The 26,414-nt window shown below is 42.9% G+C and overlaps 1 protein-coding gene across 1 annotated transcript in view; it reads left to right on the forward strand.

Annotated features, from left to right (window-relative positions):
- Nucleotides 1–24,498, forward strand: part of MID2 (midline 2) — a 136,382-nt gene extending 111,884 nt beyond the window's left edge. The window contains exons 9-10 of the mRNA XM_075572931.1: nt 8,585–8,792; nt 22,544–24,498. Of these exons, the coding sequence (XP_075429046.1) occupies nt 8,585–8,792; nt 22,544–22,952 (617 nt within the window). The 3' untranslated portion in view covers nt 22,953–24,498. The remainder of the gene's footprint in view (nt 1–8,584; nt 8,793–22,543) is intronic.
- The last annotated feature ends 1,916 nt before the right edge of the window (nt 24,499–26,414 follow it).

Here is a 26,414-nt window from a genome sequence, read left to right on the forward strand (position 1 = left end):
ATGAGGAACTCCTCTGTGGTGCCTTCCTCTGCAGAGTAATTCCAGACTCATGAGGGTATCTTTTATCAAGGACATCTTTATTGATCTTGTATGGGCAAGCTGCCCCTCATAGCTAGCAGCTCAGCCGCTCATCTCTCTGCTGCACTCCATTGGAAGGTTCCTTCTCCTCTAAAAGAGTTGCTCTCCACCTCTCCCCTCAAGGAGATTCACCAGCTTCTCTGTCTGCTTTGAGCTGCACAGACTCACAGCTCTTGCATCAGACACTGCAACACTGTTGCAGACCTCCACGTGCCTCTCACTGAACAGAGTCAGAACACCAACAGGAATGAACTCCTAACTTTAGGCAGTGCTGTATCTTATATCACCTCCAGAAAACAGACACCCTCTGTGTCACTGAGTGGACACAAAGCATGTTGTCACTTCCTTTGGGACATATGACACCTCACCAGGGTTTGAGGGCAAACCTCCATGATTGTTGCTGGCAATCCTGCATACTTACCAGGTTTACTGCCAGCATGAGAAAGAGATATGTACACCAATTTTACACATGGCTACATACTATTCCTACATTTTTTTACATTTGTGTATTACGTACCCTAATACTCCTCGAGTGCACTTTATGGGTATAGTTCGTCTTTCGTTGGTGAGCTACTCCATTATTTTAAACTGGCCTATTAAAAGTACATTTTTATCCCCATCATCAATTCATCCGGTATTGTAATTACTCTTTTATCATCTATTTCAGGTTGGTTTAGCTTATCTTGCCTCTGTATATATTGGCCATTGTATACATAGGAAAGACAGGGCTAACACCAGCGTCTAAAAAAAACCAAAATATACGTTTGAAGCAGGGGAGCTCCGGAGATGAATCCAATTCATTTTAGCTCAGGGAACCCCCTGCTTCCAGAGATACACACCTCTGTAGGTGCTCCAGCTAGCTCTCTGCAGTTTAAATACCCTTGTCACGGCTTCCTATTGGCCCATGTAACTGGGACATTTAAATAGCAGAGAGATACCGCAGGGCCAGCTGGGAATTTCGCGGTACAGGGGCATTTGTGGGACCTTCTATCTTGTCCAGCGCTGCATCTCCTCCTCAGACTTCACAGTGTCGTGATATAGAGGTTCTACGTGACGACGTGTCACCATGTTATGACAACGTGATGTCAGAACGCCATGTGACGTAGCGGCGCCATTATAATGGGACGCTGTAGGAGTAGATGCCACTGGACATGGTAAGAGACAGGTATAGAGACCCCACCCTCTCCCCCGGCAATAAATTTCGTTGTTGTGGTGAAGAGCGCAGGGCTCGGTGCAGTGGCACAGATGGAACGGCCGTCACGCCGGAACTGAGATTTCGGCACGCCCTAGCGAGGTAAGTATCTCAGGAAGCAGGGGGTCCCTGAAGTTGGAATCACATGGTTTAGCTCTGGAGACCTCCTGCTTCAAACCTATTAAAAATAATAATAATAATAATTATATATAAATATATATATATATAATGGTAAGGTTAGAAGAGCTTTGCCTTCATGTGCAGCAGTTTCTTCAAAGCAGACACGGTGCTGTACTTCTGATTTGTATCAGATACGTCAGGCACTGCAGAAAGTAGTTCCAAGACAACGGGGAATAAGGGGTGAATTTCCGTATTATTTATTCAGTCTTTTCCTAGATGTTGCTGCTTTTATTTAAAACGTTTATTTTAACAGGCCCAAAGCCTGCAATAGTGTCCACATGGCAGCCTCCGCTGCTTAATCTTTCACACTCCACTATACAAGCGCTGCCTCAATTGTGTCTCTTTTCCTAAGCTTTTCGGATAAGGTTGTGTGGATGCTGTTGAATAGTATTGTGGTACAGTAGTGATTTGCAGAGAGTGATACAGTATAGTATTCAGGATTTGTGTTGTGTTAATTAATGCAGTGTGTGATACAGTATTGAAGTCAGGATGTGTATTTTATTGTGTTAATGAATTGTAGTGTGCAATACAGTATTGAGGTCAGGAAGATGTGTATTGTGTTGTGTAATGTTTTGCAGTATGTATTTAGATTAGGACGTGTGTTGTATTGTGCTAATGGATTGCAGTCTGTGATATAGTATTGAGGTTAGAATTAAAGACATGCAAATATCTCTAAATTTGGTTCGCAAACGTTTTTCAATTTTTTTTTCTTAAATTATTTGTTTCTTGGAAAATTTTGCGAAAGTTCACATTGTTTATAATGTCACCACTTTCGCCATTATTTAGCAAAAACAGTAGTATAGGCAGTACATTATGTATAGGGGCCATGTGACTGCACACTCACTTTGGGAACATTACATTTGGAGATTTTTTTTCACAAAACTTGTCAAAAAGGCTAATTTCGGAGAGTACGCAGCCATTTCAGTGTAAATTTTCTCACATCTCTAGGCCGCGCTTATAGCGACGGCAACGCAACGTCGCTCGAAAACAAATGCATTGACGCCGTCGCGACGGAGCGACGTGGCGGCGTGTATTTTTGAAGACGGTCAAATTAGATTTTTCAGAGGCTGTCGCCACAAGTGACAACCTCTGAACCAATCAAAGACCTGGTCGCCCGTGACGTCGCCGGAAAGCGAATTACAACTTTTGCTAACGGAGACGTGACAGGTGACATCACCAGCACTATAAGCTCGGCCCTAGTCAGCATGTGTGTTGTACTGTATCTAGTCAGGATGTATGTTATGTTAATATATTGCAGTGTGTGATTGTTTAGTATTGAGGTTAGGATGTGTGTTATATGTTGCCAGTTATTTTTAGGATGTAGAAGATACAGTTTCCCTATAAGTACATCCTAACTCGTCAAGAAATAATGTTATAAAACTTGAAAAAAACAGGAATTTTCTGTTATTCCCCATTTTATCGGCATGGTCAGTAACATATATTGTCTGCCTAACCGCAGAATAATCGAACGCATACAATTTACCACTAGATACCTCGTACGTATAATTTCAGAGAGAAAATACTAGTATGCTGTGTTTCTGTTAAATCCTACTAAGAGAAGATTTAATTATTCATAATGACTTCTGACTTTAATACCATCTCTTGGAGATTCAAAATCCCTCTGCCCATGTAGGATCTTCAGATTGGTGGCGTGAGTCCTAATGCTTGTTATACACCTAGGCTCCTTTCTTTGAAAGCACGAACACTCAATAAAGATTTGAAATCAAAAGGTCTGACAAAGCAACATAAAGCAGAACCATTACACAGTGCTCGGCCCCAGAGTAAGGCTCTTTCCCTAAGCTGTTCGGATAAGGCCGTGTGGATGTTGTTTAATTGTATTGGGGTAGTAAATTGTAGTGTGTGATACAGTATTGAATTCAGCATGTGTATTGTGTGGTGTTAATGAATTGCAGTGTGTGATATACTGTAGTATTGAGGTCAGGATGGGTATTGTGGTGTGTAATGTTGTGCAGTATTTAGGTCAGAGTGTGTATTGTGTTAATGAATTGCAGTGTGTGATATAGTATTGATGTCAGGATGTGTATTGTGTTGTGTTAATGAATTGCAGTGCGTGATATAGTATTGGGGTCAGGATGTGTATTGTGTGGTGTTAATGAATTGCAGTGCGTGATATAGTATTGGGGTTAAGATGTATGTTGTATTGTATTGTGTACTGTTTTGCAGTATTTAGGTCAGGATGTGTGTTGTACTGTGTTAATGAATTGCAGCGTGAGATACAGTATTGAGGTCAGGATGTGTGTTTTGTTGTGTAATGCTTTGCAGTATTTAAGTCAGGATGTGTGTTGTATTGTGGTAATGAATTGGAGTATGTGATATACAGTAGTATTAAGTTTAGCATTAAAGACATGCAAATATCTCAAAATTTAGTTCACAAACATTTTGCAAGTTTTTATTCTTAAATTACGTGTTGCTTGGAAAATCTTGCGAAAGTTCCCATTGCTCAGAATGTCACCAATTTTGCCACAATGTAGCAAAAACTGACTTTGGTGACATTAAGCTCGGCGATATTTTTCACAAAACTTGTCAAAAAGGTCAATTTCACCTGGTTTGCAGCAAATTTCTTCACATCGCTTGTCAGGATGGGTATTCTATGTTGTCAGGATGGGTATTCTATGTTGTCAGGATGGGTGTTGTATCTAGTCAGGATGTGTTATGTTGATGATTTGCTGTGTGTGATTACTGTATGTAGTATTCAGGTCAGGATGTGTTATGTTGATGATTTGCTGTGTGTGATTACTGTATGTAGTATTCAGATCAGGATGTGTTATGTTGATGATTTGCAGTGTGTGATTACGTAGTATTCAGGTCAGGATGTGTGTTATACGTGCATCCTAACTTGTAAAGAAATAAAGTTATAAAACTTCAAGAAATCAGGAATGTTCTGTGTTATTCCCTATTTTATCTGCATGGCCAGAAACATATATTGTCATTTGCCCGATCCCGCAATAATTTAACCAATACAATTTACCACTAGATATCTTGTACTTACAATTTCAGAGGGAGAAAATATGCGGAGTTTCTATGAAATCCTAATAATAGAATACTTAATTATTCATAATGACTTCTGAATTAAATGCCATCTTTTGGAGAGGCAAAATCACATTGTAGGATCTTCAGATTCATAGCGTGCACCCTTACGCTTGTTATAAACCTTGGCTCTTTTCTTTGAAAGCACGAACACTCAATAAAGATTTTAAATCAAGAGTCTGACAAGCCAAACGCACTTGTGTGTATGAAAGGAATAATTCCTGCAACATTGTATTAAAAGGGTTTATCTGCCTTAAAGGAGCAATCCCTGATAACCAACCTCAATTTGTTTTTACAATAATTAATCCAAGGGGGACTCCAGAGCATAATCCCACTAATTTCAGCTCCGGTGACAACCCAGTTTTCGAGATACTTAATGGTAAACTTACCTGTGTTACTTCCTGGTTTTTAAAGGGGATTTAAATGGCCATCCAAAAGGAAGCCACAACTGAGGAAGTTGTAACTTCCTATTGGCCTGAGATTTTACAGTCATTTTGTTTTTACTGAGGGAGTTTAAACCCGTATAATTTCACTGGTAAGTATCTTGAGTGCCAGAGCTGAAAATAGAGACATTTGACTCGGGGAGACTCCTGTTCCCACCTTTAAAATAAATGCAGTATAAAATTAAAAAAAAAAACAGTAGGAGGAAGGAACTGGTCCTTTTAAATCTGCCAATGGATGAGGATTTGAGATACATAGTTACATAGTTACATAGTTACATAGTTACATAGTAGATGAGGTTGAAAAAAGACATACGTCCATCAAGTTCAACCTGTGCTAAATTTAGACGACAGATACTTTATCCTATATCCGTACTTACAGTATATTGATCCAGAGGAAGGCAAACAAAAAACCCCAGTGACATATCATCCAATGATATCTCATAAGGGGAAAAATAAATTCCTTCCCGACTCCAAAAATTGGCACCGCTTGTTCGAAATCCAGGGGAGCGTCGCCAGATGACCAAAAAAGAAGAAATGTATATAGTGTAATACAGTAACAACCGTGAAATATGAGTGTTAAGACTCCCAATTTTCTACTCACATAAAAAGTAGAAAAAAGGAGCATGTGTGCCAGTCTTTGACCTTAATCGTCTGTCTGGATGGTTAGGTACAGGTGGTCAGCAATCTCGGGCAGAGAAGAAAGAAACCATGGTGCAGATCAAATGACAAATTTATAAACAAAAGTTCACAAATGGAGGCTTACATTAGATCCAGAACAGAAAGGCAGTAAGCAGCAGGGCACCTCGGTGAGTCGCGATTCTCACCACCTCGGTATACACTGCTGCAGCTCTTGCGTGTGTCTGGTACCATGGCGTCACTTCCGGGTTCCTCAATGACTCCTGAGGAAGACGTCATCACGTCGAAACGCGTTGTGCTTGGCTCGTTAGCCATCTTGGAGGAGAGAAAGAACAGAGGGATTCCGGCGGTGTCCTCCGTTCCTGGTAGTCAGTGACGTAACAACCCGGAAGTGACGCCACGGGACCAGACGCACGCGAGAGCTGCTGCAATGTATACCGAGGTGGTGAGAATCGCGACTCACCGAGGTGCCTTGCTGCTTACTGCCTTTCTGTTCTGTATCTAATGTAAGCCTCCATTTGTGAACCTTGATTGATAAATTTGTCATTTGATCTGCACTATGGTTTCTTTCTTCTCTGCCCGAGATTGCTGACCACCTGTATCTACACCATCCAGACTGAGACGATTAAGGTTAAAGACTGGCACACATGCTCCTTTTTCTACTTTTTATATGAGAAGAAAATTGGGAGCCTTAACACTCATATTTCACGGTTGTTACTGTATTACATTATTTCTTCTTTTTTGGGTATCCGGCGACGCTCCCCTGGATTTCGAACAAGCGGTGCATCTATAGACTTTTGAAACAGTCTTATCTACAGGGTTGAGTGATAAGTGGTTTTGCCTTTTATTCACTTTTTATTCACATTGTGTTTTCACTGGTTTACACATGTTTTAGTTCATTAGTTAATATTTGTTAAATTAATTATTTTTTTATCACTGTATTGGGATTGGTAGAGCGCCATCTAGCATTTTTTTTGTATCCAAAATTGGCAATCAGATTTCTCCCTGGATCAACATCCTTTGCATTTATTGTTACACTGGGCAACTGCCCCCTTCACCCTCCCCCGCAAGCCCCAACAAACGAGGTACTCTAGTTTCACACATTCATTGCCTTAGCGCCTAGCCGCTAAGGTAATGGAGCTGTTTGTATTTTATTTTAATAACACAGTATTGAAGCAGGGGGTCTCCAGAGCTGAACAGCATTAATTTCAGCCTCGGAGACCCCCTGCTTCCTGAGCTACAGGCCCTTGTATGGGTGCCGATATCTCCCTGCATTGTTTAAATCTCCCATGTCACGTGATCGGGACATTTAACGTTTGCGGAGATACTGGCACCCCATACCGGGGGGCTGTAACTCAGGAAGCAGGGGGTCCCCGAGGCTGAAATGAATGTGGCTCAGCTCAAGAGACCCCCTGCTTCAATACTGTGTTATTAAAATTAAATAAAAACAGAGCAATCTCCTGTAAGAGCTAAACATAAGGTGCCTGGGCGCTCTCTTATATGATGTGTTAACTCCAAGAAGTAAGTAACAGAGATATACTACCTTCTTGGGAGGGGTTAACACTTCACCCTAAGATTGGAGTTTCCCCCTGAGGCTCAACCCAACCAGGATCTATCCGGGAACCTTAACATACACAAAAACACAAAAGAGCGTTGGGGAGCACAAAGTGAACAGTAATATAAATATAAATACAACTCCTATGTAGAGATAGACACAAATTGTGTCTGAAACAAGGTAATAGTCAAGCAAAGATATGTATTGAGCTTGGTGCTCAAGGAGTTAAAAAAAACTCAGTCAAAGCATCACCGCTCGTACCAACGAGGGGAGGGAAAAGGAATGGATGTGATTGAATAAATAAATAAATAAAATCAATGTCACTCACACGGCCCTGTGTGAGTGCTGTCACGTAAAGGTATCTTTGTCCTTCTGTGGTGTACTGTACGTCAGACCAGAGGATTTCCTTCCACATCTATATCCTTGTAGGTGGTTGTTAGTGATAGTGATAGCGGATTGTGAAATGGGTGTGATAAATAAGCTAAGTATCACTCAGGGCCGTATGAGTGACACTGATTTTATTTATTTATTTATTCGATCACATCCATTCCTTTTCACTCCCCTTGTTGGTACGAGCGGTGATGCTTTGACTGGGTTTTTTTTTAACTCCTTGAGCACCAAGCTCAATACATATCTTTGCTTGACTATTACCTTGTTTCAGACACAATTTGTTCTGACTGCTCCAATAATCACTCCATATAACTCCTCCCCAAACCGCTCCTATAACTGCTCCCTATAACTCCTGCTCCAATAACTGCTTCCTACAGTATAACTCTTTCCCAAATACTCCTACTGTATAACCGCTCCCAATAACTAGTCCCCTAACAGCTTCTATAACTACTTACTATAACTAGTCCCCTAACTACTCCGGTAACTGGGGGTCAGAGTCAATATAGGAGCAGTGTGACCTAATGACGCTGACATGGTTTTTCAGCTAAAAGGTCGCTCCCGTGTAGAACCAAAGTGACCTCATGACAGTGACAAGTTCAATGACAAGTAGAGATGGAGGGCCATTGTTCCTAATGCAATTGCATTAAAAAAAAAGATAAACTTGACATGTACTCCTTCTTTGAGAATGGTGTATAAAAGTCTGTTGGTAGTTCTGTCTGTCCTCTGGGACAGTATCCCCTTAAAACTGCCACCCGCATTAATCCAAATAGAAAAGGAAAAGGTTAAACTCACACATATAATATAAAGGTCAACTCAGACCATTTATTGGTAACACGAGACCAAGTGAACAATATTTATGTGTAGAAACAGCCTAATGCAATTGCATAGAGATTTTGCATGCAAATCTCACAATTTGTTAACTGGTGGCTCGATTGGTTTGTATTGTGTGATTTGTTTAATGGATGCAAAATTGCATTAGTGAAATCACACAATAAAGTGTGCGAGTTTAGAAGAACCAGCGCTACACCTGTGTAACGTGCTCAGTGATTATCGTCCTTGCAGGTCAACCGTTTAAACTCGACCCGAGATTTGCCCACAAGAAGCTGAAGATCTCGAACGATGGGATGCAGATGGAGAAGGAGGACAGCTCACTGAAGAAGAGTCACACGCCTGAAAGATTCAGCGGGACGGGATGTTATGGAGCGACTGGGAACATCTTCATTGACAGCGGGTGTCACTACTGGGAGATCGCAGTGGGGAATTCTACCTGGTAAGTTCATAGTCTGTCTAATTCCTGTGTGGGTTTCTTATCTTAGGGCAGTTTAACACTGTGGGGTTATCACACCCTGCGCCAAAGGGGGCCAGCAACACATAGTATGACACAATAAGTGGGGTCAGTCCCATGGAAGATCAAAGTAACCTAATGACAGTGGCATATTTAAGGAGTTACATCTGGGTGATTACTGGCTTTGATTACATCTAGAAGTAGGTTTAAAGCATTGGTTAAAGTCAGTTTGTAAACATGGGGAGCTGAGACTTTGTACTACTTACTACTTACTACTTACTACTTGACATAGTGGTGTTCTATTAATTTCTTCTCCATGACGACAGATTCTGGTCATGTTATGCACACGTATAAATGACACCGCTGATTGTTGTTTACAACACATATTTTTATATATATTATTAATAATCAGCAGTGCTCACTAATATGTCAAAAGTGCGTCAACCAATGTGTATATATTACTGATTGAATGTTAATATTCTTAGTGATGTATGATTAATGTTCTCTAAATATAGTGCATAATGCAAATGAAATACTTTTAATAAAGGTGAAATAAGCATAAAAACTGAAGTCAATATAAACAATATATTTTAAAAAAAAAACTTGAAAGTTGAGAGAATGCGACGAAACGCGTTGTGAACCATATCTTGCCAGTTGGATGAATATTTGCAACATTGCACTCATCCTAAATATTGTTCCCTGTTTCTCAGTGAGCCCTATGTGATTGAATTGTGCAGTTCTTTGAGAGTGACCGCTGATTGCGTTTCAGCCATTGGGGAGCTGCAGCTGCTGGCTGCCTGAAGTGGAGGTTTGGAGCTTAAGAGCTCCAGAGAACTGACAGCTCATGCTGGTTTCATATACTGTACAGTATACACTACTGGTTGCCGTTTGCCTTTCCTCTGAGATGCTCTGCAGAGGGCTCCTTTTACATTTTCAAAGTCTCCAACTGATCACAGTTGTTATGAAAAACGGATTTCCCCTTAGAGGCATTTCTAACCTCTGTGCTGGAGAGAGGGCATTTCAGCCCCAGGACCCACCTAAACATCAGATCCTCTCTTACCGTTATCTTTGGGGGCATCCTTCTAACTGTAAAATCTCCCTGGAGTTTATCATTCTGCATTCATTTTCAATTTCCTGCTTGCATTTGGATTTATGCACAAATATTTCATTCTTGCAAAATCTGAACCATTCAATACACTGGGGCATTCAATCCAATTATCATTCAGCAGGACTTTGCTCACAGGACTTATCATTGGTAATATTTTAATTGTTCCATTTATATTATTGAGGGTTTTCATCCTGGCTCTGAATGTTTCACTTTTTATTAAATATCTGTGCTATGGAGCATGCGCTTCTTTTTTTGTTTTTGAGATATATATATATATATATATATCGTGTAATATGAGCTTGAGACAAAAGGTGGTACTGTGTGCCCATTTGCATGTCATTTCCCAGAATCCCTTGCTGCAGTGGAAGTGCTGTGTGCTGGGCGATAATGGTGAAAGACAGGGTTGCAGACCTGTCTAAGACAGGCAAATGAACATACAGTAATATTTCCATTTGCTATATATAATACAGCTAAACCCCGTTATAACGCGGGTCTCGGGGTCCACCCCGAGACCACCGCGTTACTAACGGGGTCGCGGGAAAAAAATGGCCGCCGCGCTTTAGCGCATATTCATCCCGCGGGACAGGAGATGGGAGCGGGCATGTCCCTCCGCTCCCCGCTTCCCCCTGTCACCGCGGGACAGCCCGCGGGGCAGGAGATGGGAGCGGGGATGTCCCTCCTGTCCCCGCTTCCCCCTGTCACCGCGGGACAGGCCGCGGGGCAGGAGATGGGAGCGGGGATGTCCCTCCTGTCCCCGCTTCCCCCTGTCACCGGGTGACAGCCCGCGGGGCAGGAGATGGGAGTGGGGATGTCCCTCAGGTCGCCGCTTACCTCAGATCCCGCTGCCTGCATGGAGGTGGTAGCGGGGGGTTTCATCTCCCCACCGCTGTCCCTGGCGCTCCCGCTGCCTGCGCGGGAGGAGGGGGGGAGCGGGTGGTGGTGCTGGTCGCGGCCTTTCCTCTGCTCCGACCCCACCCCCCGTCTGTGTAGAGTGAGAGAGTGTGTGTGTGTATGTATATATGGGAGAGAAAGTGTGTGTGTGTATATGGGTGTGTGTATGTGGGTGTGAGTGTGTGTAAGTGTCTGTGAGTGTGTGTAAGTGTCTGAGTGTGTGTGTAAGTGTGTGTGAGTGTCTGTGAGTGTCTAAGTGTGTGTAAGTGTGTGTGAGTGTCTGTAAGTGTGTGTGAGTGTGTGTGAGTGTCTGTGAGTGTGTGTGAGTGTGTGTAAGTGTGTGTGAGTGTCTGTGAGTGTAAGTGTGTGTGAGTGTGTGTGAGTGTGTGTGAGTGTCTGTAAGTGTGTGTAAGTGTGTGAGAGTGTGTGTGAGTGTGTGTGAGTGTCTGTGAGTGTGTGTGCGTAAGTGTACAGGCAAAATACATCTGTTAAAGTGCAGTTGTCTGTTTATTTCTATATAATAATTGTGTGCAGTGTGTGTGCAGTGTGTGTGCAATGTGTCAGTGTGTGCAGTGTGAGCAATGAGGAGTGTGTGTGCAGTGTACAGTGTGTGTGCAGTGTGTCAGTGTGTGCAGTGTGAGCAATGAGCAGTGTGTGTGCAGTGTGCAGTGTGTGTGCAGTGTGAGCAATGAGCAGTGTGTGTGCAGTGTGCAGTGTGTGCAGTGTGTCCAATGAGCAGTGTGTGTGCAGTGTGTAGTGTGTGTGCAGTGTGTGTGCAGTGTCAGTGTGTGCAGTGTGAGCAATGAGCAGTGTGTGAGCAATGAGCAGTGTGTGTGCAGTGTGCAGTGTGTGTGCAGTGTGAGCAATGAGCAGTGTGTGTGCAGTGTGCAGTGTGTCCAATGAGCAGTGTGTGTGCAGTGTGTGTGCAGTGTCAGTGTGTGCAGTGTGAGCAATGAGCAGTGTGTGTGCAGTGTGCAGTGTGTGTGCAGTGTGAGCAATGAGCAGTGTGTGTGCAGTGTGTGTGCAGTGTGTGTGCAGTGTGTCAGTGTGTGCAGTGTGAGCAATGAGCAGTGTGTGTGCAGTGTGCAGTGTGTGTGCAGTGTGTCAGTGTGTGCAGTGTGAGCAATGAGCAGTGTGTGTGCAGTGTGTCAGTGTGTGCAGTGTGAGCAATGAGCAGTGTGTGTGCAGTGTGTGTGCAGTGTCAGTGTGTGCAGTGTGCAGTGTGTGTGCAGTGTGTGTGCAGTGTGTCAGTGTGTGCAGTGTGAGCAATGAGCAGTGTGTGTGCAGTGTGCAGTGTGTGTGCAGTGTGCAGTGTGTGTGCAGTGTGTCAGTGTGAGCAATGAGCAGTGTGTGTGCAGTGTTCAGTGTGTGTGCAGTGTGGCAGTGTGAGCAATGAGCAGTGTGTGTGCAGTGAGTGTGTGCAGTGTGTGCAGTGTGCAAAAAAAAAATGTAAAAAAAAAAATTTTTTTTTAATTTTTTTTTTTTTTTTTTTTTTTTTAAAAACGGGAGCCACGGGAAAACCGCGTTATAACCGAATCGCGGTATAACGAGGCGCGTTATAACGGGGTTTAGCTGTATATATATATTATATATATAAAAACACACACACACAGTGGCGAGAAAATGTTTGTGAACCCCAATGATAATTACGGATATTCCATAGTTTTTCTATGATAACCTTCTTGAATATAAAACAGTCTTTTCTTAAATATCCAATAGCGTTTATATTAACAAATTCTATGTATTTTTAAAACAATATGATGTATGTATTAGACAAACAAACAATGAGTAATTAAGAATCGGGGGCATGTGAAAAAGTAAGTGAACCCCTGGTTTTATCAGCTAAATAAAAGGGGATAATTAGAATTAGGTGTTTAAATAATGAGGTAAATCTTCAGGTGTGAGTTTGGGAGGCCACACCCTATATAAAGATCTTTGTGAGTTTGGTCTTCACCATACAGGTGTGTGGTTACAAAACCATTTCTAAGGATTTGGGGCTCCACCAATCCACTGTCAGACAGATTGTCTACAAATGGGGAAAGTTCAAGACCACAGTCACTCTAACCAGTAGCAGTTGTCTTACCAAAATCTCTCCAAGAACAAACCAGAAAATCATCCAGGAAGTCACAAAGAACCCCAGAGTAACATTCCAACATCTGCAGGCCACTCTCGCCTGGATAATGTGAGTGTTCATGACTCAACTATCAGAAAAAGACTGAACAAGAATGGTGTTCATGGAAGGATAGCCAGGAGGAAACCACTGCGCTCTAAAAAGAACATTGCTGCCCACCTGAAGTTCACCAAAGAGCATATAGATGATCCATATGACTTCTAGAACAATGTTCCAGACGAGTCAAATGTAGAACTTTTTGGCCTCAATGAGAAACGTTGTGTTTGGCAAAAAACAAAACCTCATCCAAACCATCAAGCATGGTGGTGGGAGTGTGATGGTTTGGGGCTGCTCTGCTGCCTCAAGACCTAGATGAGTTCCAATCATTGACACAACCATGAATTCTGCATTGTATCAGAAGATTCTAGAGGAGAATGTCAGGCCACCCGACCGTGAGCTGAAGCTGAACGAAAGGGGATCATGCAGCAAGACAATGATCCTAAACATTCAAGCAGATAGGCAGGTGATAGGCACCTTTAAAAAAAATAGTGTTTCTGTGGTGACCAAATAATGATTTTGAAAGATTTTAAAATCTTAATCTAATTGCTTTTGTGTCAAAAACGAGTCTAAGAATCCACAGGTAAATTATTAATTCTAGATATGATTTTAAGTTTCTGTTTTTCCTTAGGCCCAAAGCCTGCCAAAATGTAGTTGTAGTAGTGCCACAATGGCAACCTCTGCTGCTTATTCTCTTTCACTTGACAGGTAAATTCAGTGCTGCCGGAAAGCTCAATGTTATCTGATTCTTATCCTACAGTAAGCTTCTCTGATAAGACTCTTTGAAGTCTCTCACAAAGTGGGATTAACATTTCAATTTAGGTTTCTGGCTTATTTTTAAGGACTAAAATCAGTGAGCAGGGAAAAAATTAGGGAGGTGGAAACAGACTCCACTCTGTATAGTATGGGGAAGGGATCTTTTAAAAATAACCCCTTTTTGCCTAACTGGTGCTTTTAATTCAACGTTTCTGGTCCAAAATGTTTTACATATATAAATATTATATGTACAGTATGTATATATATATTTCAGAGTTTTTGCCAATGCTAAAGCCAGCTGTTTTGTAACATCAGTGTCTTGTCATACAGTATATACATCATTACTGATCATGGCTATTTTTAGATACCAGGTCGACAAACATATTTTAAACATTACTGCAATGGCAGATGTTGCTGTATTTAGTGGTTATATGCGGAGTTGAAATTGAAGGGTTAAAGCCTTTGATTTAAATAAATCAAATGAATGTAGATATTACATAGTAGATGATGTTGAAAAAAGACATGTGCCCATCATATTCAATCTATGTTTAACTTTGATGACAGATACTTATATTATATTTGTACTTACAGTATATTGATCCAGAGGAAGGCAAACAAAAAACCCAGTGACATATCGTTGAATGATATCTCATAAAGCAAAAAATAAATTCCTTTCTGACTCCAAATATTGACAATCAGATTACTCTCTGGATCAACGTCCTTCCCATAGTTACACAGTAGATGAGGTTGAAAAGAGACATCCATCAAGTTCAACCTACTGTATGCTAAATTTAGACGACAGATACTTTATCCTATATCCGTATTTCCAGTATATTGATCCAGAGGAAGGCAAGCAAAAAAACCCCAGTGACCTATCATCTAATGATATTTCATAAGGGGAAAAATAAATTCCTTCCTGACTCCAAGATTTGGCAATCAGATTACTTCCTGGGTCAACATCCTTCCGATGTTTACTTATTTGGTATATCCCTATATACATTTCCTTTCTAAAAAGATGTCCTACCAGGCGATTTAAAACACTGACCACTTTGTGTATGTCCCGGTGGGATTAATAACATTGGCTATATCTGTATATATGCATGTACTGTATGTATGTATGACTGCACATAGGGCCACTGAATTTCCCAGGGCCCAAGAATAGAGTCCATACCAGGGGACCACTGGGTTGTCGACCAAGCAAAGGGGAGAGATCTAGGGGCCTTTAACTGTGATGGGGGATAAGAATTGAAGGTTTGGGGGCAATAATTGGTGACGAGGGGGTGAGTGGTCCAGAGCCCTAGTCGGTGACTGGTAATTGGAGGTCCCGATGCCCTAACCTCACACTGGGGTGTCCAGGGACCCTAACCAGTGATCGTGGAGCAGAGGGTCCAGAGGGACCCTAAATGGTAACCAGAGGTGAGTTAGCCCTAACCAGTGACAGGGGTGCAGAGAAGCTGTGAGTCTGCGAGGGTGGGGGGTGGGGGGAGGATCTTACGGAATCAGGAGAAGTCGGGCAGGAACCAGCTCCCTTCTCTCCTCCCCCCCAGCAGAGGTAGAGGGAGGGAGGTGTGTGTGTGTGTGTAACAGTGACAGACTGAGGGGACAGTGTGTGTGTGTGTGTGTGTGTGTGTGTGTGTGTGTGTGTGTGTGTGTGTGTGTGTGTGTGTGTGTGTGTGTGTGTGTGTGTGTGTGTGTGTGTGTTTGTGTGTGTGTGAAGAGATGCACCACCAGATAAACTATAAAGGGTGTTTATTCAACTCAATTTGAATTGATTGGTATACTAGAAGAGAGTAGAGACAGGTGGGTGAGATGGTGATATTTCTAAAGTGGTATGCCAAACTAATATACTACAGTATTTATATACCCAAAAGCAACAATAGTAGAAACAGGTAGTGTTGTCAGATGACTTCTCCAAAAATAATGGACACATTGGTTAAAGGTGCGATGCAATCGAGACACACACACCCACACAACCCTATCATCTCTCTCCGCTCCATGCTGTTTCCTCCTCTCCATGGCTTTACCTCTCTCCGCTCCATGCTGTTTCCTCCTCTCCGTGGCTCTTCCTCCTGATTGGCTGTTGCTGAGTAATGCAGCCAATCAGGGTGGAGGAAGCTGCCCAGCCCCCTAGCAACAGCTCTGCTCTCTCCTTGTTCGGGGAAATCCAATGGTCCCCCAAGCCGTTCAGGTCACTATGTCCAGAGAAGTAATACAGGACATAAACATGTTCAGTACTACCTCTAATTTTTTACTGGACAGAGTGTCTAAATACAGGACAGCTTGATTCAATACTGGACACCTGGCAACGCGACTAGACAGGCTACAGTCAGATTATGGTATATTATCTGCCACATGTTTCTCTCTGCCCTCGGCAGTCCCCTCGGCAGTCTTCTGTGTGTCTCTCTCTCTTTGTCCCTCTACTCTGTCTGTGTGCATTTCTCTCTGCCCCTCAGCTCTGTGTGTGTTTCTCTCTGTCCCTCTATTGTGAGAGTCTTTCTCTTTATCCCTCTGCTTGTGTCTCTCTGTCTGTCTCTCTCATCCCTCCCATGCCATCCTGCTGATGCTGAAACAAAATGGTGGCAGGGTAATGGAGGGTCGGCTTTCTAGGGAGGGAAATGCTGCAAGATCTGAGCCGAAGCTGGAATCGAATACAAGGTTTAGTTTTTAGTTTCAACCTGCGATTATTTCAGCTCGAGGTTCGGAATAATTTGAGCCGCGAGAAGTACTGATACGGAGCCGGGCAAGTTCGAATTCTAGAGACCTATTCTGCTTATTTTCTCTCGCTCACTTTATTGGGATGTACAGACCTGGCTGAAATGTCCTTGTTATCTCTCTCTTATCCCGAGCCTGCACCACTAAATTCACGTCTGCACCAGTGAATTAATGTCTGAGCCTGTCTATATAATACAGGAGTGCAATCCCTAATATAACTTTTATAGCCATATGTGGTCCCTACACTTTGTTTCTCCCTCCAGCTCCTACACTGTGTGGTCAGTTGGTTTCTGACAACTCCTATTACAATGATGTTGCCGACTCTGCTTTAAAATCCCACACACAGTCTGTTTAACACGCAGCGTACAGGCCTCAAACATTTATTTTTAATAAAGTACACAGCACTTCAGGCTTTCTAAGCGTAAAAACCCCACTCTACTCTATAGAGGTGTTCATAATGTCTAGGTTCCACTGTGTAGGAAATCTGCTTTGCTTGATTTATTTAAAAGAAAATAAACCACAAGCGAAATCCCGGCACGGTGGATTACCCAGAATACCGTACGCGTGACATTTTGCGGTTAATACATTTTTAACGTTGTTTTGCATTAGCCGAGATTAAGCAGATATTCACCGGCAGAGTGTTTGCTTCTTGCTGGTGTTAAGTAAATTGCAGTTTACAGAAAGCATCACTTTTTTTAAAAATTAACTATAGATGGCTTTTTTGCTGTTGGTGACAAACAGGATCAGCAGCAACGACTTAAAAAGAAAATGATATATACATGTTTATGTATATATGTAATGGAAGAAAACAGGACAGGCACTCCAAGATCCAAAGGTAAAATGTATTCCTCAATGTTTCGGCACCCAACGGGGTCTTGTTAAAGGCTGGATCTTGGAGTGCCTGTTTATATATATACATACATACATACATACATACATACATACATACATACATACATACATATATATACACACACACACACACACACACACAGTATATATCAAATTAAAAGACATCACGCATGCGATTTAGTGATGGGGGGGTTAAAGGGGATCTTCTCCATAAATGATGTCACCACCAGGGGATCCTTCAGACAGCTGTGCCATCCCCAAGCACCGTCCTACCCATTTCATAAGTCTGCCTTGCTTCGGAATTTTAGACACTGTTACTGTTTGGCTTTTTTAAAGCTCACATTAACCCTTACATTGCTCGCATGTATAATACACAGGTGACTGGTATACTTCCATGTTTGTCCATTATAAAGAACATATTTTCTAAACAATATATACAGGGCCACGAACAGGGGGGGCACCCAGGACAAATGTGCAGGGCCCAGCTGCTCTGGGGGGCCCAGCAGGCCTGGACAGGAAGTAGGGCCTAACTTCCTGCAATGCCAGCAACTAAGAAGGTCCGGCTCTCCCTTCAGTTCCTGTGCCTTTATTTCAGCTGGGCCTTCGGCAGGGATTCTCCTCTGCACGTAGGCCCACATGGTCCTTTGCCTTCCTCTGGACTCCCCCCTCTGTTCTGGGCCTCTCTTTCCCCGGGTTCTGTAATTACCCCTTCTTCCCCACAGGTTCTATATCCACTCCTTCCCCAGCGGTCTTATACCTAACTCTTTCTCCATCCCAAGGCCCATACCTAGTGCTCTCCCCCTCCCCATTTCCGTTACCTACTCTCCACCCCAGGCCTCTTACCTACTCTCTTCCCCCCCCCCAGACCATACTCTTCCACCCATCCCATAACTACTCCCACCGAGCCCATCCTATCCATCCATTACCTCTTCTCCCCTTCATATCTAGTTCTTTCCCCCACCTCCTACTTCGCCAACATAACCCCTTCTCCCCCCATAGCTCTTTCCCCTCCCTGTAGCTCCTTTGCCCCCATAGTTCCTTCCCTCCCATAACTCCTTCTCCCCTACATAAATCATTCTTCCCTCCCACATAAGTCCTTCCTCCCCCCACATACTGTAGCTTCCCCCCAGCTCCTTCTCCCTCAGCCATAGCTCCTTATTCCCCACATAGCTCCTTATCCCCAGTAGATCCTTCTTTCCCCGCCATATCTCCTGCCTCCCATAGCCTCTTCTCCCCCCCATAGCTCTTTCCCACCCCCATAGCTCCTTCCCCCTGTAGCTTCTTCTTTGCCCCTATATCTCCTTCTCCCCATAGCTCCTTCTCCCCATAGCTCCTCCCCCACACAGCTGCTTTTCCCCCCCAAATACAGCCACCCCCCTCACATTGCTCTTTTTACCCCCGTAGCTCCTTCTCCATAGCTCCTCCACCCCAATTCTCCTTCTCCCCCCATATAGCCTTCACGCTCCAATACCTTCTTATCCCCCCCATTACCTTCTCTCCCCCTCCCCCCCCCCATCCATGACTATACATTCACCCCCGCCCTCCAGTGTGCCAGAGGGTTTATGGGAGGGGGTCCTGTTTCTTTCATGTTTCCTTGGCCCCAATATGTGTGTGTGTGTGTGTGTGTGTGTGTGTGTGTGTGTGTGTGTGTGTGTGTGTGTGTGTGTACCGTGTTAGCTGAGCTTTAATAATAAAAAATGAATAGACCATACCATTCTGTGGCTAACGAAATGCTTTTATTTGTGTAAGCTTTCGAGATACTCTGATCTCTTCTTCCGGCGATGGTACTGTACATTGAATAAAGCAAGAAATGATCAACTTTAAAAAAAGTGCATATACTGTAGGAATGTTATCTGTGACTGAAACCTAACACCCCTCCCTGTGTAGTGTGCGATTTAAGACTTGAGGTGTTAAATAGTCCCTGAATGTTAGGGGTGTGTGTGTGTATATAAATTGGTAAAGAGCCCACAATGTCGTGTACCTCATCATGTGCATGAAATGCCCAGGGGGCTGCTACTACATAGGTGAGACGGGACAGAGGCTAAACAAGAGAATTAATCTGCATCGTCACAGCATCACACACGGAACAAGAGTCAGTTCTGTCGGCGAACATTTCTCTAACTGTGGCCATAAGATGAACGATCTGAAGGTGGCCATACTCGAGGGCAATCTTAGAACACCGAAAGAGAGACGGTTGAATGAATACAAATTTGTGCAACTGTTTGGGACACTTAGCGATGACCTAAACTGAGACCAAAGTGTTATGAGTCACTACTGACATGAGGGAAGTCTCTTCCCATGAGTGCTAAAGGCCATGTCCATACATACTGCTCTATATATATGCACACACAGCTGTCTCTTACACATACAAATACTCTATGTAATTCCATCCCTATACACCAATGGGGACCTCATAGTATCTACACACACTTCTAATAATGCTACAGTCTCTTACATTTCCACACCTACCCACACCATTGATATACACTCCCACTCCACACACACCTTTTGTAAACCGCTGTATACACAGCGGGCTCTTTACCAATCTATATTTACATACACACACTCTTACATCACTAACATTCAGGGACTATTTAACACCTCAAGTCATAAATCGCACACTACACAGGGCGGGGGTGTTAGGTTTCAGTCAGAGATAACATTCCTACAGTATATGCACTTTTTTAAAGTTTATCCTTGCTTGCTTTATTCAATGTACCATCACCGGAAGAAGAGATCAGAGTATCTCGAAAGCTCGCACAAATAAAAGCATTTAGTTAGCCACAGAACGGTATCGTCTATTCATTTTTGATTTTTATATATATATACACACACACACACACACAAACACACATATATACATGTGTATAGATAGCGCCAGTAGCAATCACATAACCGGAAATACTGGTGCGGTAGCCACCAGACCTCCAGCACTGTAGAGATTAAGGAAGTGAAAAAGCTGTGTGTAGGTGTGTAACAGGTACAGTGGTGAGAAAAAGTTTGTGAACAACTTTGGATTTTCACATATTTCAAACCTAAAATTTTATTAGATCTTAATCTAAGTCCTAATAATAATAAACATAACCCGATCAAACAAATGACACAAAACATGATACTTTTTCATCATTTATTTATCCTCAAATGATTAAACATTCAATATCCATGTGTGAAAAAGTATGTGAGCCTTTAGATTCAGTACCTGGTGGCGCCCTCTTGGGCAGCAATGACTTCAACTAAGCGTTTCCTGTAACTGCTGGTCAGTCTTTTACATCGATTTTGAGGAATTATGTCCCATTCCTCCTTACAGAACTGCTTCAACTGAGTGACATTGAGGGCTTCCTTGCATGGACAACTCACTTCAGGTCCTACTCCAACATTTCTTCTGCCGCCATTCTTTTGTCAATATGCTTGAATGTTTAGGATCACTGTCTTTGCTGCATGATTCACTTTCGCTTCAGCTTCAGCTCACAGTCAGCCTGATATTCTCCTCTATGATCCTCTGATACAATGTAGAATTCATGGTTGTTTCAATGATGGTACGCTATCCAGGTTCTGAGGCAGCAAAGCAGTCCCAATCCATCACACTCTCGCCACCATTCTTGACAGTTGGGGTGAGGTTTTCCTGTTCAAATGCAGTTTTGTTTTTTGCCAAACATAATGTTTCTCATTGAGGCCAAAAAGTTCCACCTTTGACTCGTCAGTCCAGAAAACATTGTTCCAGAAGTCTTGTGGATCATCTATGTGCTCTTTGGCGACCTGCAGACGGCAGCAATGTTCTTTTTAGAGAGCCGTGATTTCCTCCTGGCTATCCTTCCATGAACACCATTCTTGTTCAGTCTTTTTTCTGATAATTGAGTCATGAACACTCACATTAGCCAAGATGAGAGTGGCCTACAGATCCTTGGATGTTACTCTGGAGTTCTTTGTGACTTCCTGGATGCTTTTCTGGTTTGTTCTTGGAGAGATTTTGGTTGGATAACCGCTCCTGGATAGAGTGACTGTGTTCTTAAACTTTCTCAATTTGTAGACTATCTGCCTGAAAGTCGATTAGTGGAGCCCTTTCTAGACTACCAAATTATTTAAACACCTGATTCTAATTATCCCCTTTAATTTAGCTGATAAAACCAGTGTTTCACTTACTTTTTCACATGACCTGATTCTAAATTACTCATTGCTTGTCTAATTTGTACATCCTTTTATTTTCAAAAGACATGCAATTGGTTCACATAATCCGAGTTGGATATTTAAGAAAAGACTGGTTTTGATTCAAGAAGGTTATCATGGAAAAACTATGGAATTTCCGTAATTATCATTGGGGTTTACAAAAAAAATTCCGCCACTGTATATATCTATATTTCTATGTATGGTATATAGCTCTGATAATGTGCTCGTGCTTTACAAAATTGACATTAGAATATAGGAAATTATAACACAATAAGTGCATCAAACATGTAAGCAGATGATAGGAAAAAGAATGCCTTCCCTTCAAGGCTTATACTCTAATGGGATGTTTGGATATATATAGCGATAGTATGGGGAGTGGATGGCAGTGCCCAATGGTGATGGTTGGTAAGTGGGTTTGGGGAGAAGTGGTCATGAGTCTGAAGGTGTTGAAATACTTAATTCAGAAGGTGTGTTTTTAGACTTGACTTGAAAGGGGGAAGGAAATGTACTTGGTTTATACAGAGTATGAGAAAATTCCAAAGGAAAGGGGTAGGGAGGGAGAGCAGTGGAGCAGGGGTGAGCAAAGTGGGGGGTTGATATTTCTGGGGGGGGAGCGGCGGCTGCAGAGGCCCTGCACTCTTCCCTACAGCATTTAAATGAAGTGCCGGGGGATCGCGTGAGGCCTCTGCAGTGTCTCCTACCTTGTCTTCTGCGACACTTCGCCATGGCAACTTGACACTGCGGGGTCATGTGACGTGTCACCATGGCAACCCGCATCAAATGACGCTGCGGGTGATGACACGTGACCCCGTTCGTCATTTGACACCGGATTTTAGGTAAGGGGGGGTGCGAGTACAGGGGCTGGCAGGCAGGGGGGCGCAGCGCACCATGTTTGCGCACCCCTGCAGTAGAGGATGAAGGGCTGAAAAGGAGATGTAGGGAGGAGAAGAGGAGTGTAGAGCATTTAAGGTGAGAAGAATTTGGTAGGGGATCCGGAACTTGATTGGAAGCCAGGAGATACATGAAAAGACATGGTTCTAGATGTTTTAACTTTACACTGTTACAGCTGTCTCTTTTTCCCTGCAGGTATGCGGTAGGAATCGCCTACAAATCCGCTCCAAAGAATGAGTGGATCGGAAAGAACACCTCATCCTGGATCTTCTCCCGTTGCAACAACCACTTCCTTGTTAGACACAATAACAAAGAAGTTCTGGTAGACGTTCATCCACAGCTCAAACGCTTGGGTATCCTCCTAGACTATGACAACAACAAGTTCTCCTTCTATGACCCAGCTAACTCTCTCCACCTCTACACCTTTGAGATCTCCTTTATCCTTCCTGTGTGTCCGACCTTCACTATTTGGAACAAGTCTCTGATGATCCTATCAGGCCTCCCTTCTCCAGATTTTATGGACACATTTATGGATGAGCAACAGGAGTGTATCTGTAGACCTCAGGAGTCACTGTATGTCTCCGGACTGAAGGCTTGCCAATAAACATTAGCGTATGATCCTATTAATGTAATAGGATTGGACACGCGGGACAAGCCCTTTAATTGTCTGAAGTTTTCACCCTAAAGATAAACCTCAACAGGCCTGTTCTACCTTCTAGAACATTACACAGCGCTGAAACCAGAGATATTCCGGGCAAGGATGCTCAAGCAAACACACAAAGTGTGTAACTTTTAGCTTCCAAATTCCTGTTTAGATAGGAACCTCCCATTGCGTTTCGAGACCATAATTACTAAGCAGTTCTATTCCATAAGACACTGGTAAACACTTTACATCTCATTCACTTGAATGGGCCATCTTCCGGTGTTAGAAGGTGTCTTATGGAATAGCACTGCGTAGTAAATATGGGCCCAACATGGATTTAAGGAAGTTGTGTGACTTTATGCTTCCAAATTAATGTTGAGATAGGAATCTCTCTAAAGATTAACCCTGTTGCATCCTAAAGATTAACCCTGTTGCATAACACAGCATGGAATACCAAAAACTGACATTATGGAAATACAGAGCTAGCCAGCCCACTGAAAGACTGCAATGTTTTGGGGGATTATTTGCTTGAATTTAGTTGCAGGCCCCTATTCTATAGGCCGCAGTCATGAAACAAGGTTGTGGTAGGTATGGAAAAAGTCGCCTCGTAACATTTACGTGTCTGGTTTTTATACTCCTGACCTAATTCATTTGGGATCCCTTTCTTTTTAAGGCAGGCTGCACCCAAACATGTTAAGTACTTAAAGTATGTTGAAGTTCTAAACATGTGTAAAGTAGAACAGAAACTCTCTATGTTGCCGTTTTGAAGATGTCACTTTTGGACAGGAAGTTCCAGCAATCATAAACATCAATGTCATGTCAAAGAACTCTCAGCTTTCCCCAGGTGACAGAAAGATACAATGTCACTAAATGATCAAGCAGCAGAGATACTTCTATTAACACTGGGGACACCTCACTCGCTTCTTAGGAAACCCATTCTGAAAGGGAGACTTCATATTAAAATCCCCCTCCTCTTAAACACCCCACTTCAGCTTTCAGCAACTGGTCCCCATCACAGGAAGAGCCAGAAATGACATCACAGGGGGTGTCAGCCGGACAGCAGAGAGATGCACAACCGTTAACATGGCAGCACACACATGATGACCATTACTTGGGGGGATTTAATGGTATTATTTAATGGATATCTAACACTTTCTTGTTATAAACAAACAAAGGTATTACTGGACATGAATACATTCGCAGGTGTTATTATATGGGGTGTAGCCGGACTTTAAGACAACAATTATTTAATATTGATGTGGTTCTGCATAACTTGTGTATCTTTACACAAGGATATACTATACATACAGCTATATGATATATTTATGGGTAGGAAACTTTATTCCAAGACATATATAAACTGTTAAATATAAGTTTTTTTTGTCCCTAACAATATGCCAAAAAGGAGAAATGTTTTTAATGATCATGAAATGCGGTATTTCAAAGATGGGAAGATGGTCAAATTTCCATAAATAAAATATGTGCAATGGGATATCACTCTACTGTCTTGGCTTCTGATTCTAGCTCTTTGTAAGGGATGTGTCAGTTATAGGGAGCAGCAATATGGTGCAATTGTTAGTTGCAGGGAGCGGTTATACTGTATGAAGCAATAGGAGGAGTTATAGGGAACAGTTATATAAAGTAGGGCAATAGGAGCAGTTATATGGACCCACAGAGAAGTTATATGGAGCAATACAGTAGGAGCAGTTATATGGATCCACGGAGAAGTTATATGGAGCAATAGGAGCAGTTATATGGCTCCACGGAGAAGTTATATGGAGCAATAGGAGGAGTTATATGGATCCACGGAGAAGTTATATGGAGCAATAGGAGCAGTTATATGGATCCACGGAGAAGTTATATGGAGCAATAGGAGCAGTTATATGGATCCACGGAGAAGTTATATGGAGCAATAGGAGCAGTTATATGGATCCACGGAGAAGTTATATGGAGCAATAGGAGCAGTTATATGGATCCACGGAGAAGTTATATGGAGCAATAGGAGCAGTTATATGGATCCACGGAGAAGTTATATGGAGCAATAGGAGCAGTTATATGGATCCACGGAGAAGTTATATGGAGCAATAGGAGCAGTTATATGGATCCACGGAGAAGTTATATGGAGCAATAGGAGCAGTTATATGGATCCACGGAGAAGTTATATGGAGCAATAGGAGCAGTTATATGGATCCACGGAGAAGTTATATGGAGCAATAGGAGCAGTTATATGGATCCACGGAGAAGTTATATGGAGCAATAGGAGCAGTTATATGGATCCACGGAGAAGTTATATGGAGCAATAGGAGGAGGTATATAGATCAATAGGAGAAGTTATATGGAGCATTAGGAGGAGGTATATGAGGAGTTATTACCAAATATACCACATGGCCGTATATCCCACTGCAGGGGGATATGGTTGAAGTTTTATAATTAAATGTTTTAACAAAGTACTGGAGGGAAGCATATTTCAGAGGGAGGAAAGTGTTAGGCTGCGTTCAAACAGAATGCGACGTGCGTGCACTTACATGTGTGCGCACTTACATGTGTGCGCACTTACATGTGTGCGCACTTACTTGTGTGCGCACTTACATGTGTGCGCACTTACATGTGTGCGCACTTACATGTGTGCGCACTTACATGTGTGCGCACTTACTTGTGTGCGCACTTACATGTGTGCGCACTTACATGTGTGCGCACTTACATGTGTGCGCACTTACATGTGTGCGCACTTACATGTGTGCGCACTTACTTGTGTGCGCACTTACTTGTGTGCGCACTTACATGTGTGCGCACTTACTTGTGTGTGCACTTACATGTGTGCGCACTTACATGTGTGCGCACTTACATGTGTGCGCACTTACATGTGTGCGCACTTACATGTGTGCGCACGTTCGTCACTCTTGCTCTTCGGTGTGTGTGAGTTTTTAAACAGAAAACGTCCCCCGGCAGCGAGGTAATAATAATAATAATAATAATAGCAAGTTCTGGTATAGCGCTGCTAGTTTTACGTAGCGCTTTACAGAGACATTTTGCAGGCGCAGGTCCCTGCCCCGTAGGGCTTACAATCTATGTTTTTGGTGCCTGAGGCACAGGGAGATAAAGGACTTGCACAAGGTCCCAGGGAGCCAACACCGGGAATTGAACCAGGCTCCCCTGCTTCAAACTCAAGAACTCAGGCTCCCCTGCTTCAAACTCAGTGCCAGTCAGTTTCTTTACTCACTGAGCCACTCCTTCTCCGCGTTAACACCGCTGCACTTGAAGGAGACAACTGAAGTTGTGATTTCAAGCGGCAGCCGCGTCACGTGCACTTCGCCAGCCAATCACAAACACACACACTTTGTATTTTTTTTTTAATTAAATGTCTGAGTAGTCCCGCCACCATGTCGGTTCATTCTGTCTGCTGGGCATGAGCACACATCGCCC

The sequence above is a fragment of the Ascaphus truei genome, chromosome 16 (genome assembly GCF_040206685.1).
Source record: "Ascaphus truei isolate aAscTru1 chromosome 16, aAscTru1.hap1, whole genome shotgun sequence".
Classification (NCBI taxonomy): domain Eukaryota; kingdom Metazoa; phylum Chordata; class Amphibia; order Anura; family Ascaphidae; genus Ascaphus; species Ascaphus truei.